The 17285-nt window shown below is 37.5% G+C and overlaps 1 protein-coding gene across 1 annotated transcript in view; it reads right to left on the reverse strand.

Annotated features, from left to right (window-relative positions):
- LOC146005368 (uncharacterized) overlaps positions 1-17285 on the reverse strand; it is a 46273-nt gene that overhangs the window by 24497 nt on the left and 4491 nt on the right. The window contains exon 2 of the mRNA XM_083144581.1: positions 4440-4496. Coding sequence (XP_083000707.1) covers positions 4440-4496 — 57 coding nt within the window. The remainder of the gene's footprint in view (positions 1-4439; positions 4497-17285) is intronic.

Consider the following 17285-nt stretch of genomic DNA (forward strand, 5'->3'; position numbering starts at 1 on the left):
CGCACCCCTGGCGGGATATTTTCTTTTTTTGGGGGCCAGGGATTTCCTTAACAAAAATAATTTTGATTATCACACACCCACACATTGTAGAAGATCACACCTGAGAGTTTTAAAAACAAAAAACATCGTGGCAGATTATGCTGAGAGTAAGGTCGTGGTAGATTACACTGAGGGACCTTACAGTAAGAGGAGGCAGCCTTATAGGAAAATATCGTAAGTCATTTCAAATATAGGTCAAAAAGCGAGGTAGCATAAAAGCAAAATTTGCAGAAGGTAAAAAAAAATAGCTTAAAAACTAATATCAAAGCTTTTCTTCTGTCTAATTTTCTCTCATTGTAGGTTAGTTTAGCCCGTAAAACGGATTACGCTGAGAGCAGAAGCCTATTAGCAGGTTGTAGTAGATTACGCTGAGGGGGGGGGGTCCTTACAATAAAAAGGGGGGCAGCCTTATAGGAAAATGTCGTAAGTCATTTCAAATGTAGGTCAAAAAACGAGTTAGCATAAAAAAATAGCTTAAAAAGTGATGCCAGAGCTTTTTCTGCCCATTTTTCTATCATTGTAGGTTAGTTTAGTGCGTAAAACGTCGTAAGTCATTTCAAAAGTAGGTCAAAAGGCAAGGTAGCATAAGAGCTACATTTGAAATAGGATAAAAAATAGCTTAAAAAGTGATGCCAGAGCTTTTTCTGTCCATTTTTCTCTCATTGTAGGTTAGTTTAGTGCGTAAAACATCGTAAGTCATTTCAAAAGTAGGTCAAAAAAGTGAGGTAGCATAAGAGCTACATTTGAAATAGGATAAAAAATAGCTTAAAAAGTGATGCCAGAGCTTCTTCTCTCCATTTTTCTCTCATTGTAGGTTACTTTAATGCGTAAAACGTCGTAAAATAAAAAGTAGGTCAATGGGCGTTGCTAGAACATACGCCTTACAGGAAAACATCATAAGGGGAGACAGCCTTATAGTAAAATGTCGTAAGTCATTTCAAAAGTAGGTCAAAGGACCCAGCCAGAACCTACCATTCCACCTACTTGTAACAAGCGATACACTAGAAAAACAAACAAATGTAACAAGCATCCTATCGCTAATAAACATGCCACGCAATACAAAACAAGGACCCTTATCACTTCACAGTCTCCTGTCTACTTTCAGGACCTCCGTAAAAAACGGTTTCTATCGCCCCCCCCCCTTTTGCCAGCTTACGTTGAGGGTATCTTAATAATGATGTATGAAATAGTGTGTGCACCTTGGCGACTAGTTTGAACACCTCCTTTTTTAAAGCTGGTAAGCAAATCACTTTTTTAAAATAATTACGGAAACTGTTATGCGCTTGCTTCATCGACACTCTACGACGCGGACAATCAGCTGCGAGTGCCTCGCTTGCCGATAGCGGAAACATCGTTGCGGCGGTCTACACTTCAATGGATCGCTTTCTATACTTCGTTTACTTTACTTTGTAGTAAAGGAAACGCCAAAGTAAGTATGACGCAAATGAGTATTTCTTTCTGTCGAGCTGTTCTTTAATGCATCAGTTGATGCGTTTTTTATGCATCTTTCTGCATTTTTATTTATTTATTTATTGAAATATCCAGTACAGCAGAAGCCATTTTCTAGATAATGCACTGAAACATTTGGTCTGAACTACAGGCTGTATGCATTTTTTTTTGTTTTATCTGATGCATTTACTTTCTGTGTTGTAGACCACAACAGAAGATCAAGACATTGTAATTACTATGTAAACACATAGCAGGATGCTATGAATTATTGGAAAAAGTGCTCAACCAAAATAGGAAAATAGTATCTGAAATTTGAAATCGTGTGTCCAAAAATGAATAATTGAAACAAATATTATTTGTAAAACGAGATATTTGCACTAGGCCAAACGTCAAGAATACACTGTAAACCATTTCCGAAACTTCACGCTTTTGACGCCGTATAATCTACTGATGTTCCACCGTAAGATCATTCTGCTGTATTTTCTCCGTAAACAAGATGAACTTTAGAAACAACAAGTAAATTCAAATGAATTTTTTGCAAACTGTTTGTTATCGTGAGTGGTACAGTTTTATTAAAAAATGTAAGATAATTTACGTAAAAGTTGTTATTCCTAGCAACAACTAGTATATACTACAGCCACCGGAGGGCATGGCATGCAAACAAATGAAAACGCTTAGGCTGCGCTTGTTCTGTCGTTTTGTTGTTGACGGTCGCTATATCCTGTCCCGTTTATCTCTGGAGCAAGGCCACGCATAGCGGCAGAGAAAGGGGGGGAGGGGTTGAGTGGGCAGAGCGAAGCAGTGCTGGGATGGGTGGTAACTCCACCCCCCCCCCACGCAATCCCGTTCCTCTCACGTGTTCATTGGTGGAGCCGTCTCGCGTCTACTACAGAGACTTGTTTTCGTTCGGCTCCTCCAGAGATAACTGAGACAGAGTATAGTCCACGAAGGGCTAGCGACAGTAGCAACTTGGAGATGCATGGGAGCAGCGCCAAACCTGACCTGACTGACCGATGGCTGCGACAGTAAGTTAGGCAGGTCAGGTTAGTGATGTTAGCATATATCTTAACGTTGCTATAGCTGCGGCCAGCCACTCGTGCCCAGGATGGGGGGGAAGGGGGTTGGTGGGTCGGTATTCCTAAAAAAATGAACTTCAAAGCAGGAAAAGATGACAAAGTGAGAGCTGACTTCTAAAAAGAGGATACGTAACCCCCCGCTTTCAAAAATACTGAGCATGCCAGTGTTTGTGATCTCGCCTCACTTCCTGCACAGGCTACTGGCCTTATATTATAACTCATCGTCCTCCTTCAGTGCACAAAAGACGACAGCCGACGACACGAGGTACTGGCTTATGCATGATTTCTTGTTTCTTTTTCGCGAGGTGTTGGAAAATTTCGTTGTAGGGGGCAGAATACACTAAATATTTCATATATTTGGAACTTTTCACTCTATTAAAATTGTACTTTATGACAGAAATTCTAATCGAGGGTTATTTTAATGAAGTTTTGCATTTACATCTTCCTTTTTCGGAGTTCTGTTACGTACCCAATAGGCCTAACCTATTTAAACAGTTACGAAAGTTACGTAGAGATGGCAGCACAATACGTGTAAAAAAAAAAGATTGGTATATTGTACATAAATGACAGTGTAAATAAATGTCAAGATAAATAAGGAAGGTAAACAATAACGGAATAGTGTGTAAGATAAAACAGAAAGATACAATGACGAAAAATTAATCATAATAAAGATGAAATTAATAACATGCTCGTACGTATGTATATACGAAATCTAAAGAAGTAAAAACACTGATACAAATTAGTGTCTGCGAATATTTCTAAATCCGTAGGACCATTACGAACCCCATCGTAGAAATTTTGACACACCAGTGGCAGCGCGATTTCAATCGCTTACACCTAGTCTACACTTATGTCGTATTTATTAGTGGCGGCGTGTTCCAGCCGACGGTCCAAGGGTTGGGAAAAGTTAGATATCGGAATCTAGAAGTAATGCCGCTAGTTTTGGACTTGCTGATAACGCATAACATAAAAATCCCTAAAGGTCACGAATAGATCTCTATACTAGTAGACTAACACCTTTAAAGTTAAGGAAGGAAGTCCCCAACCGTTGATGAAGGCAATAAATAAAGTTATAAATTGTACATCGCTGAAGAAGAGGGATACCCTTTAAGATAAAACTTTGAAATAAGGAAATTATGTAGTAATTATGTAGATATTCAAACTTGCGCGAAAGTCCGATCATCTTTATATGAATATATTCTCATGTGTTCTCAACTAGATTCTTTAATATAAAAAGGAAGTTATAATATAATTTATTAACTGTCTCCATTGGAAGGCTCACCTTTTTGGTTTCCTTTCTAAAAGAACCCAACCTTGTAGATATAAGCCGTGGTATAAAGAATTACAACAAAAGGGAGGTTGCAGTTCCTAATGGATTTTAATTTGAAAATTTTGGATATCTTGAACTTTCGTGAGTGGCTGTACCCCATCAGCTCCCCCCTTCGTACACGTGGTGCGAGGTCGGGTGAGTACGTAGGGTGTGGAACGCAAACCGCAGCTCCTCAATAGTCGACACTAATGTTCCAGAAGTATGTGACCTCGCATTGTCGTGGGGGGAGACACACACACACTTTTCGGAACTTTACCTCGTCTGAAATGATGAGGTGTTGCTTCACCCCCTCCCTTGAAATATGTTCCCCTTAGTGGTAGGTTCGACCCCCAACAAATCGGCAAGGAGAAATGTGTTCACCCGAAGACAAGAAAATAGACACTCTCTCGAAATAATAATAATATATATTTTTTTAGCTGGTGATGGTCAGTCGCTGCCTGTTTTACCACCAATGTTAGAACGGGTAAACTTATAACTTGACAATGGATAGTGTCAAATTAACATTACATGCTCAGGATTTTTTTGGTCAGAAGACATTCACTTACCGCCTTGACGTATCCCAGGTACAGGTGAAAGGGGAGGCCATAGTTTTCTTTGCCTTCCTGCAAATAGATAAAGAAAAATAAATTAATGCCCTTAACTCTCGTTAATTTACTCTCTAGGGGCCAATTTTTTATGTAATTACATGTCAAATGTAGGCGAATTATAATGTTACAAACCATCTCATGAAATATATTTTTACATATTTTGAGGCATATTACATACTTATGTTTTAGAGCATCTGCTTATTGTGCCGCTCAAACACGGTCCGTGTAGCGGCTGGAAGAACGCCGCTTGCCGACGAAATCGGATGTACGTAGCCGATCAACTCAAGCGCACAGATTTATTTTAATTAAAATATTTCAGAATCGGAAGTAAAGTAATTGCGTATGTTGGAAATGTTTTCCTTGTGCTGACACACATTTTTCAAATGAAATGACCTCCTTGCACTTATGTTTCCGCATAAGAATCGTACATAAAGATTCTGAAGTATACTTATGTTGCGACATTATAACACCACTAATAACACTTATCAGTGCACAGCACTTGTCGGTTTATAACTTATCGCCTTAACAAACTACACAGAAGCGAATGTAAATCCTTGTTCAACACGACACATTCCCCTTATGAAAGCACATACTGATATTCACGGTAGACAGAGAGGTGCCACGTTCCGATCAAGAAAGATCAATCGCTTGTTTAACTCGTGATGACGAAACGATGGTAAGAGGTGAATTTAACCATTTAAAGGAATTCCAAATCTATGCGCTAGTGTTGCAATAGGCAGATATGAAAAAATGTCAGAATCTGAACACACGAAATCGATGCGCATTTCCTGATATACGATACTTGCTCCTTTATAAGCAATAAACCCATATACAGTTTCTGGATTGAGATAAATTTAATATAATGACGGGTAGCTACAGGCACGTAGCCAGGGGGAGGGCTAAGGGGGCTTCAGCTCCCCTCCGAAAACCTACAAATAGTGTATAGTGGTAGTAATTAATTTTACTTCCTTAGTTGGATTAAACATTGAATCGAAAAACGTTTAGTGTATAATAGAGGAACTAGGTTATTCTAGCATTTAATCCAAAGTATAAATGAATCCACATCTTCCAAAATTTATAGTTTTCTTGTGAGAGGTCACACAATATAAACTTGATGAGTTAAATTTACCCCTAACTTTTAAAGTTTTTCTTTGAATGGAATGTGTAAAAGTTAATAACAAAATACAATAACTATGAATTTCAGTACACTAACTGTAGGCCTACAAAATGTAAAAAAATAATGGACAACAGTTGTTTTGGATATTCACTCATATGGTGGATGGAGTAGCAAAGTGTTTCCATATATATAATAATAATAATAATAATAATAAATTTGGATTAAAATTGGTTTACTTTAATAACTTATAATAGTTATTATTGTAAAATTACAATTATAACCGTGGTATTGTCATTATTATTTCTAGTAATCAAGTATTATCAATGACCTGCCCCCCTCTACAAATATTTCTGGCAATGCTCGTGCTGATAATGGATGACCCCCCCTCAAAATAAAATCCTGACTACATAACATGAAATAAGAACTATTGCTCGATGTGTAAATCGAGCAATAAGATTTCAATATGTTACAATATAAACACAAATTGTAATCCTACAAAGTAATTTGATAATGTTTAGTAAATCACTCTGTGAGTTTCTTGAGCCGCGGTCTATTGCTTTGTCACGTCAAGTTCCCGTCGAAACGTTTCACGGCGCTAGTAGCTACAGCATTTCCATCCCACACGCCATGCTAAACTTTTTTACTTAGGGATTGTTCTAGTTCTGGAGTTTAATATTTGCATATTGCAACACTGTCGATTCGTCGCTTCACGTAGCTTCACAGTCACTTCACTTTACCGCGCACAAAAACAACGACATGGATCTGTTCTCGATTACAAGTTTTTCATCAAAGTTAGCTCTATTGCAATGTTCCGCAGTGTGCATGTCGAAAATAAACTTGGCGAAATTTCGCCGGCAAGCTGTGCGTTTCCAGTCGCTACACAGGTGTGCATTCTAGCGGCACAATAATCAAATGAAAGCACTGTATTTTTACACATAATTCGGCAATTGCCCCATTTCTCTATTTTTCATTGGGTAATGTAGATATGTTTGTACAGTGTCTCTCAAAAGTTTTAGGACAACGACATTTTAAACTAGGCAACCCAATTTACGCAAGTCGTTGGTGGGTTGCGTGTAGAGTTAGGCTCAATTTCAGGGTTGCCACATGCACAATAGATATTTATAAAATACGCGAAAGAAATAAAAACAAAGACGTGAGAGAAAACGAAAGGTGACAAAGGAGAGGGAAAAGAGATAGCGAAAGGAGAAGAGGAAAAGTAGAAGAGAGAAGAAAGAAAGGATAGACGAGGAGAGGAGATTTAGTGAGGAGACGAGAAGAGGAGAGTGGAGAGTAAAGTAAAGGAGAGAGAAACAGAAGAACGAAAATAAGAGGAGAGTGGAGAGTAAAGTAAAGGAGAGAAAAGAGAAGAACGAAAAGAAGAGTAGAAGAGTGCAGTGGAGTCGGAAATCTAAGACAGGAGAAGAGATACGAGGTGGAGATGAGTGGGATGGAGATAAGATGCGAGAAAAGTAGGGAAGGCGATATGAGATAAAAGCAGAGCGAGCAGAATGAGGTGAGAGGAGAAAGAGAAGAGAAGAACATAAGGGACTGAAGAGAAGAGGTAGTTGCAGAAAATATCGTCTCAGCGTCATGAGTTGATGCATTGGTCAAATTATCGACATGAAACATTCAATAACATTTTGAAATGTATTAGATCGGTTCGAAATGCCTTTTGGCTTAGTTCAGAGCAAGATAAAATCTTCCATGTAAGATCTTTGATTTTACCTGCGATTATACCACTAAAAACATGAATGTAATTTGAATATTTATAAGAATTATCCAATTTTCGTCCACTTCTCGGTTCGTTGAAATGGAGACTTTGCAATTTAATATTTCCCCTCCCCCCCTTGTTAATTCCAAACTGAATCATTCCGTTTCACACGGCGTGGACAATGAACACAATGGGATAGGTCTAAAACTTACGAAAATTTTCCGCCACCGGAAGGGTTTGAACCTACGACCATCAGATTGACAGTCCTGGGCGGTAAACACTACCCTACAAGCTTTCGCTCCTAGAATTAAGTATAAGGAGCTGACCAATGTGAAACGTAGATGCAACTCTCCTCCTACATGTAATGTGCAAAAGAATACTTGTTTGTAACAAAGAAAACTAAGGTAGTACGACTCGGCGAAAACATTTAATGGAGAATTGCACATGATGAAAACTTTTCAATCGATATTTGCGGAAGTTGCATTGAACTCGTGTGGGAAAGGGGTAAAATTAGTATGTCCTGAATTGCCACAAATATAAATAGTTATTTCATTAATATTTGTCAATGTATTTGAAGCAGTACACAATTATCGTTAGAGTATCATAATTCACGATCTTATACATGAAAATATCCCTTTGAATGTGTGTCAATTCATTTATTTGTTTATTTTTTATAAATTCCATATGCAGAAAAATGTAGCCACTATACACTGCTATTACAAATAATGTTACCATGCTCTTGTTTAATATAAAAGGAGAATTAAAAAAAAAAGAACACCTAGTATGGAGGATCGAACCTCGGACCGCTGGCAGGCCAATCGAGAACTCTAACCACTACACCACGCCCTTACCTTCGATTTGAACAACAATTTTTAAGTATTCTGTCCCTCCAATATTGTAAATGTCGTTGGGTATACATGTAGTTGACCTTTTACTTTAATTTTGAATTGCTTTCTTGTAGTATAGCAGATATCTTCGAGAAATAATTTTCGAAGTGATGAAGAAAAACTAGAATATTGGTAGTTGCGAAAATGCGAGTTATTTCTTCTAACTTATTATTGTGATTAGACATTATTAATGGAAAATATCTAGAGGCTTGTTTCCCTTGGAGTTCTTAATTATTCTGTCGCGTGAATATTGTAAACGTTATCCTGCAAAAAAGAAGTTCAATACTCTGATATAGCTCTGTACTTCTAGAATTACTCTATACACATGCATTTGAAATTTAACTCTGAATTTATTTCTTCGTTGTTAGTATATCTAAGCTTGTGAATATACTTTATTTGTAATTTTATAACGGTTACATGAACATCTACGAAATAGTTCCTTATAACAACCTCCGCTTGACCAATTTGCGAATATAAACAAATTGAATACAGATTGTCTTCGAGCTTACTTTGTTAAAAAGGAGCGGATACACGTATTACTATCCCAATACTTATTGAATAAGGTTTCTTGGTTGTCAGAAATTATGACTTAAACTATTGCATGTTGAGCTAGCCGCCTCTGATGAAATCTATCATTCTTCAGATTCTCTTTCAAATTCGACTCTGGTCACTTGTAACTTGCTGGGTGCGTTTTGCGATAAGAAGCGGCCTTGAATAGCGTGAGTGAGTCACTTTGAACGCCAGCAAGCTACGTTACCAAGCTTGTCTGCCTTTGAAAACCAAGTCATTTTCTTTCACCGTTTCCGAACGCGATTGCTATTGTAGAAGTATATATTCTCTCAAAAGAGCACGAAAGGAAATTTGACCAATATTCTACCGTCGTTTAAAAAAATATATTAAACGAAAAGTTCACGATTGTCAATAAACCTATCTGAGCATAAGGTGGATGTAAATAATAAAGTTAATAGAAAGATTCTCCAAAATTTCTCTCTCACTGTCTACGTCAGGCCAGTACCCAGGGGGGGGGGCATGGGGGCCATGCCCCCCTCGAACCCTGAAAAAATATTTAAATGTGAACCTATCAATAACTACGAAAATAACATCGTCGATATTAGAAATGTGTAAAAATTTCAATTTTGTTCTTACATAAATGAATCTGTTCCTTGCGCAAAAGTCTTCAGGCTACAATATTGGGTAGTTTTAGTTTTATAATCATTGATGCAAGGCTACCAGACGTCCGATTCAGCGATTTAGTCAGACAGTGTGTTACTTTCAATCCCTGTCCCGACTTTTTCGAACTGCAATCGTGATGCGACAATGTCTCTTTATTCTTAACACACAATTAGACATGCTCTTTATTGTAATAATAATTCTTAGTACGCAACATTTAATTTATAAATATATTATTTTCTAAACATAGAACTATCATGACTTTTCAATGGCGCTCGCACTATTTGAACTATTTTGTAATATCTGTCTCTCTCTCTCTCTAATATAATAATAATAATCCTTTGCGCAACAGCCCCTCTCTCTTATATATATATATATATATATATATATATATATATATATATATTTGGGTCTGGGCCCTCCCTCAAAGAAATCCTACGTATGGGCCTGGTCTAAGTCAATGACAGAAATGCAAGCAATATTCTTATTTATTTTTAACCGAATGAATGAAAGGAATGTGGAAGAATTTAAAAGAAATAAAAAAGAGCAGAACGCCTGTTACTCTAGTTTAAAAATTGTTCTTCATCGAGGAAGAAAAATAAGAAGTATTTACTCCAGCACCTTAACACAGTGTCCCACGAGTCTCTCTTGACTAATACTGTCAAATATGAAGTGATTTTATGAATAAAATTTTCCCCTGTTTACGTCTAACGTTTCGTAGTTCGCAAACGGTGTAATTATTTCGTGTTACCTTACGCAACAGCAACTACATTTCATAAGACTGTTCTGAACACGACACTTGCGTCAGTAAACAAGCATTTCGTCTGTTGCAGTATCTCAGGAAAAGAACATCGTCGTGCAATGTTCAAGCCTCTAGATATTTTCCATTAATAATGTCTAATCACAATAATAAGTTAGAAGAAATAACTCGCATTTTCGCAACTACCAATATTCTAGTTTTTCTTCATCACTTCGAAAATTATTTCTCGAAGATATCTGCTATACTACAAGAAAGCAATTCAAAATTAAAGTAAAAGGTCAACTACATGTATACCCAACGACATTTACAATATTGGAGGGACAGAATACTTAAAAATTGTTGTTCAAATCGAAGGTAAGGGCGTGGTGTAGTGGTTAGAGTTCTCGATTGGCCTGCCAGCGGTCCGAGGTTCGATCCTCCATACTAGGTGTTCTTTTTTTTAATTCTCCTTTTATATTAAACAAGAGCATGGTAACATTATTTGTAATAGCAGTGTATAGTGGCTACATTGTTCTGCATATGGAATTTATAAAAAATAAACAAATAAATGAATTGACACACATTCAAAGGGATATTTTCATGTATAAGATCGTGAATTATGATACTCTAACGATAATTGTGTACTGCTTCAAATACATTGACAAATATTAATGAAATAACTATTTATATTTGTGGCAATTCAGGACATACTAATTTTACCCCTTTCCCACACGAGTTCAATGCAACTTCCGCAAATATCGATTGAAAAGTTTTCATCATGTGCAATTCTCCATTAAATGTTTTCGCCGAATCGTACTACCTTAGTTTTCTTTGTTACAAACAAGTATTCTTTTGCACATTACATGTAGGAGGAGAGTTGCATCTACATTTCATATTGGTCAGCTCCTTATACTTAATTCTAGGAGCGAAAGCTTGTAGGGTAGTGTTTACCGCCCAGGACTGTCAATCTGATGGTCGTAGGTTCAAACCCTTCCGGTGGCGGAAAATTTTCGTAAGTTTTAGACCTATCCCATTGTGTTCATTGTCCACGCCGTGTGAAACGGAATGATTCAGTTTGGAATTAACGAGGGGGGGACGAACCGAGAAGTGGACAAAAATTGGATAATTCTTATAAATATTCAAATTACATTCATGTTTTTAGTGGTATAATCGCAGGTAAAATCAAAGATCTTACGTGGAAGACTTTATCTTGCTCTGAACTAAGCCAAAAGGCATTTCGAGCCGATCTAATACATTTCAAAATATTATTGAATGTTTCATGTCGATAATTTGACCAATGCATCAACTCATGACGCTGAGACGATATTTTCTGCAACTACCTCTTCTCTTCAGTCCCTTCTGTTCTTCTCTTCTCTTTCTCCTCTCACCTCATTCTGCTCGCTCTGCTTTTATCTCATATCGCCTTCCCTACTTTTCTCGCATCTTATCTCCATCCCACTCATCTCCACCTCGTATCTCCTCTCCTGTCTTAGATTTCAGACTCCACTGCAGTCTTCTCCTCTTCTTTTCGTTCTTCTCTTTTTCTCTCCTTTACTTTACTCTCCACTCTCCTCTTCTCTCATCTTTGCTCCATTTTCCTCATCTCTCCTAGAATATTTTTCCATTTTCCTCACTACATCTCCTCTCCTCGTCTATCCTCTATTTCTTCTCTCCTCTACTTTTCTTCTTCTCCTTCCGCTCTCTCTTTTTCCTCTCTTTTGTCACCTTTCGTTTTCTCTCACGTCTTTGTTTTTATTTCTTTCGCGTATTTTATAAATATCTATTGTGCATGTGGCAACCCTGAAATTGAGCCTAACTCTACACGCAACCCACCAACGCTTTGTGTAAATTGGGTTGCCTAGTTTAAAATGTCGTTGTCCTAAAACTTTTGAGAGACACTGTACAATCAAGTTTGCTTTTTCGAAAAATCGATAATTTTTTTGAACTGATTGTGACCGACTTGTCACCTTAATTTCACAAAGGCTTCGTGCGTGCATTGATCTATTCCCACCATGTTTTTAATAACTATTCTTCGAACAGTAACTACAGGTCAGAAATTCACGTAGTCACCTTGTCAGAATTTTCAAGATATGCACTCGAATTTTAAAAAAGCATACGAATGATGCAAAAAATAAAAGACTATCAAGAATATCATTAAATGTTTCAATATATTTATATATTTCATACACATTTCAGTGATATATTCTACGTATGTGTGTACATATTTCGCGTATTTTGGCTACATAACAATCCGGACCTTATTATTCACATGAAGTATCTACAAATTGCTAACACGAGACCAGGGCTAATAGTTTCCTTCCTACAAGTTATATCGGGTGAATTGTCTGTTTTAAAGTTAATGTATATCGTCATAAGTTTCAATAAGGTTTTAAGAAGCTGTAATAATAATATGTTATTCCAAGCAACTCCAGGTAAAAACAAACAAATCCTACACCACAAACCCAATGATGGATGCCCTTTGAGGAATCCAATATGAGGCCATTCCAAATTTCGATTACTTCTCATAGTACTCCTACCTACAAAGGCATTTTCTTTTCCGTTGTAAATATACGTTTTCACATGCAGTTAATGCTAAATAATTACCGCTACATCTACGTAATGGAGTGACATAAAATTAGCATCAAAATACTTGTTACACCAACTTGCGTTGCAATTAATAGTTTGTTTTTGTGAACATTGACGAGAAAATTTTGTCAAGAAACATTTAAGTCCCTTTACTTTATTCTGCTGCCATCTGTGTGCAATTATAAAACTAAAGCTTATTTAGATATTTTCACAATAGATGGAGTTAAGTAAACTCTCAAACATGCTGTTGTAGAAAATATAACATTTAGAATTAGCGAATAATATTGTGGGGGCAATATGTGAAGAACATGAATTTAGCTCTGAACATTGATTGATTTGTTGTTTTGAGTCCACTTTATGCACAGTAAGGCTAATCGGGACTGGACCTACAGTTTAAAGTGGGATCCGAACCACTATGTGCCTCCATCGGGTATCGAACCCGGGACCTTAGCTCTGAACATGTAAAGCTTATTATTGATTATAAGAAAATATTCCGGCATAGCACATACAACACAAACATAAGTAATGAGTGTAACCCTTATGTAGTTTAATGTTTGTCGGGATGTCTTACCTTTTGTCGTCACTTATGCGGTGCACTTCCTCACACACACTGTTCCTACTTTAGATTGAGGGGGTGGTTGTGGTCCGTTGTTGGAGGGGATGAAGGGTACACTGGTCACGGCTCCAGGTCACGGATTCCTTTTACTTCCCCTAGGCTGGCTGATATTCCGGCGACATTGTGGTTTTAGGTATTGTTCAGTAAACACACGGAAGTAGTTCAAAACACAGTTTCTCTCGCTGTACGGTGCTGCCATCTGTTCACCAATCGCACTTCACCTACTTGTCTCCTCCAAAGCACCGCTCTGCATCCCTGTACGCACATGCACCAAGTTATTTCAGACCTTCTCACATACTCCCTCACTGCTGTCACCTCTATCTCGTTGTGTCCTTCGTCCCCAAAAGACGCAGAAGCTTGCTTGTGTCCTTGCAGTGTTGCCGTGTTCTAGCCTTGTCCAGTGGCTCTAACGTGCACACACACACACACACACCAATACACCAAAAAAATAAGAAAACTAACAACAAAATAACCCTAGCCATTGTAGCCTGAGGGGCGCGGTTCTTCCTGTCGCCATGCCAACAAGCAAGCGACTGGGTGCGACTTTGAGAAAAAAAAGAAATCCTACAAAAATTCTAAATGATAAAAGACAGTGAAAATTAGGTTGCAACCAGTGATGTGCGTCTACGCGTAAACAACGATAGTCTACATTTTACACGTAGACTATTGTATACACGTAGATTACGTAATCTTTTATGTAAAAGGTGATAACTTAGCAAAGGGCGCCGTGGAATTAAAAGAAAATTTTGCTGCGTATCAGTTGCTGGTGTGTGAGGAGAACTTTTCATACTCTTTCTTCCAAATTCGAACAATTTCTCACCTAGGAAGAAACCTAATATAGGAAATATTCTAGTGTTTTTGAGAAAAAGACCACTCTTGCCTCACGACTGCCATCTGTTGTCGTTTTTTGCATACTACTTAGCTTCCTCCATAGTTGATGATAGAAGATAAGAGAAATTTTGTTGTAAATAGGATTCTTTTCATTTCGTTAGGAACCAATATAGTTGAAAATGTCACTTCCCTTTCATGAAACCCTTGAAAATTAATTTTAATGCACTTTAGATTGTCTACGTAGTCTATGTAAACTACAACCCAATGTAATCTACGCGTAGATTACGTGTAGACAACGCATGTAGACGTAAACTTATAGTCTACGGCACATCACTGGTTGCAACTACAATATACATAGATATGGTTTTGATATAGGAAACCAGTGACGGCGTGAGCCTGATATAAGTAGGGGGTGTAGAGATTTCCTTTTCAAATTCTTCGGGGGCTAATATAGTCCTAACTTGGGACCTAACGTTCGGAGCAAATTGTGGGGGAGGGGGCAGAATCGATTTTTTTTCCATGGCAAATAAATATTGTCCCGGTGTTCGTGAATATCTGGAACCTTTCCGTTCTGTTTCGCCAGAAATGGCAACGGGCCGTTCTGGTACGTTTATTTTTTTTTACATATTTTACTACATTTTTATTTTCAGTGTGAAGTTTAATACAGCAAAATCTCGTTAATCCGGACCTCGATAAGCCGGACTTCGGTTATTCCGGACAGCCAAAAAAAACAGAATGCAAGGTTTTAAATGTGGCTAGAAGCACTGCGTTGTCCTATTGCTTTACATTTTCCTGTACTGTATAGTGTATTTAGGCCTATGCCCTTTAAATACACCATAAAAAACGTGTTTTGTTGCTATAAACGGAGTTTTAATGCACTCTCTACTGTTCTTTTTGGTTATATCAGTTAATCCGGACTTTCGTTAAACCATTCAACTTATCCCCGCCCCCATTGTCCGGATTAACGAGGTTTTACTGTATTAACCATTATTAATTGCAATACAACGCGTCATCTTTAATCTCTTCGCTGTAATGAGAGACAACGGAACATAGAAAGAGAAACAACACCATGTTAACGAAAGGAAAGCGTTCAGTTTCGTGAAAATTTCCATTTCGATCCCTGGCGTAATGAAATGTGCCTCAACCAGGGATCGAACCCGGGACCATTTTGTTACAAGGCAGCAGTCTTACAACTAGACTACCGAGGTGGGAAGCTCAATTATAATATTTCCAATTCTTAGCATTTAAGAAATATGTTTATTCCTTAACGTCGTATTTCTCAGTCTCGGATATTTTCAACGATAAGCACATATGACACGAATGAGAGCACATTGCCAACACTAATAATATTGCTGCTACTCGAATGAAGAACTAACGAACAGAACTGGACGGTTCTTTAAATGTTCAACGTTCTACCACTTATAAAAATTCACTTTTCGCATCAGTTAAATCTGTTTCTAAAAATACTGATTCGATTCATAGGTGATTATAATTACATACGTTTAGCTGTATGTGTGCATATTCTTCGTCACTTTTTGAACCGCCAACCTATGAATAAGCTCACAACCACTGAATATTCCGCCTACCAGGTGGGCAGCAGAGTATCATGTCGATTTAGTATCAAATTTGGGAAATCATTAATAATGGAAAATATTAAGTAAGGAAACTTGTAGTTTTTCTTATTTTCGGTCCAAATGCGTCTACTGTAGCTACTGTAAAAATCTGGGGGGGCTGCAAGGGGGCTCAGGTCAGTTTTGGGGGATTCAGTTCACCCTAACCCCCTGTAGCGTCGTCCCTTGGTGAAACAAATGTTAATAGTCCGGTATTGTGTTGGTGAAACAATTATTTGTGTTCTCTACACAAATATTTGTCTATACATTTACATGTCAGCTTTTGATTGATTGATTGATTGATTGATTTTATTTAATTCGCTTTTCTGCCACTTTTGGTTAATCGCGAAGTTGAGGATGTTATGATGGAATTGATGGGACACTCACAGAGAACGCTCGTGCCCAGCCCGGGATTGGAACCCTGGACACCTAGCATCGTAGCGCGATGTGCTAACCATTCCGCCAAGCAGTTTGGCTTTGGTTCTGTTGCGTAATTTACAATACGTTACTCCATATTACAATTACAGCATGGAGAGATCCGATATTCTAATGGAACATTTTAGAAATGGTGCAAATCTGGTTGAAATGCAATACAACTCAATGGCCAGGTATAATTTTATAATGGACATCAATTAACCAAGAATATGTTCATGTATCTCAGTACAACTCTTTACATACCTTCATAATTACTTCATAAAAACACCAAACACGTTTGTCGGCCCTCGTGGCGGAGTGGTTAGCACAACGCTCTACGATGCTAGGGGTCCCGGGCATGGATGTTTGTGAGTGTCCATTCATCAATTTCATCATATCATCACTCATCTTCATCTTCGCGATTAACCAAAAGTGGCAGAAAAGAGAATTAAATAAAGTAAATCAATCAATCAATCAAACATATATTTCCAGATTTTGACCTCTTTCAATTAAACGACACTAATTTCTACTGGATACCAACATATAAAATTATCATGAATAAAACCGCATGAAATCTTGTACTTAATTAATAAGTATGAACTTGATGTGACTCTTGCAGAAACCATTGCATTGTCATCAGATCGAGAACAAAATATACCTATTTGTTTCCAAAGTAACAATTACATTAATATTAATAAGGTTGATCATTTTCGAAGTTTATATATTTTTGCTCGAGCAGCGCCCTCTTTGCCTTGGCTGGAGGACCTCCCCCCCCCATGACCCTCCCGTACCTACGGCATACCCGTTGCCAGAAGTGTTTGTTTAAAACTAAATCTGTATATGTCGATTTATCTGTGTATGTATACAGAACCGCACAAGAGCAATATTTGAAAATGAAAGTCATACAAGTGAGCAGTGAAAAATTTTGTAAGAAAAAAAACAACATTAAAACAAATATTGGACATTTTCAAGATGCTCTATGAGGCACAAAACATTTCTTTAAATCATGCTTATTGCTAGTAAAGTCTATGTTTTTAGACATATTGCAGAAATATAATTTCCATAGAAAGACATTTTAAAAATCAATATAGCTTATTATATACTCCAAAATTCGTACAAACTA

Source organism: Lepisma saccharinum, chromosome 23, assembly GCF_977018435.1.
Source record: "Lepisma saccharinum chromosome 23, izLepSacc3.1, whole genome shotgun sequence".
In the NCBI taxonomy this organism is placed as follows: domain Eukaryota; kingdom Metazoa; phylum Arthropoda; class Insecta; order Zygentoma; family Lepismatidae; genus Lepisma; species Lepisma saccharinum.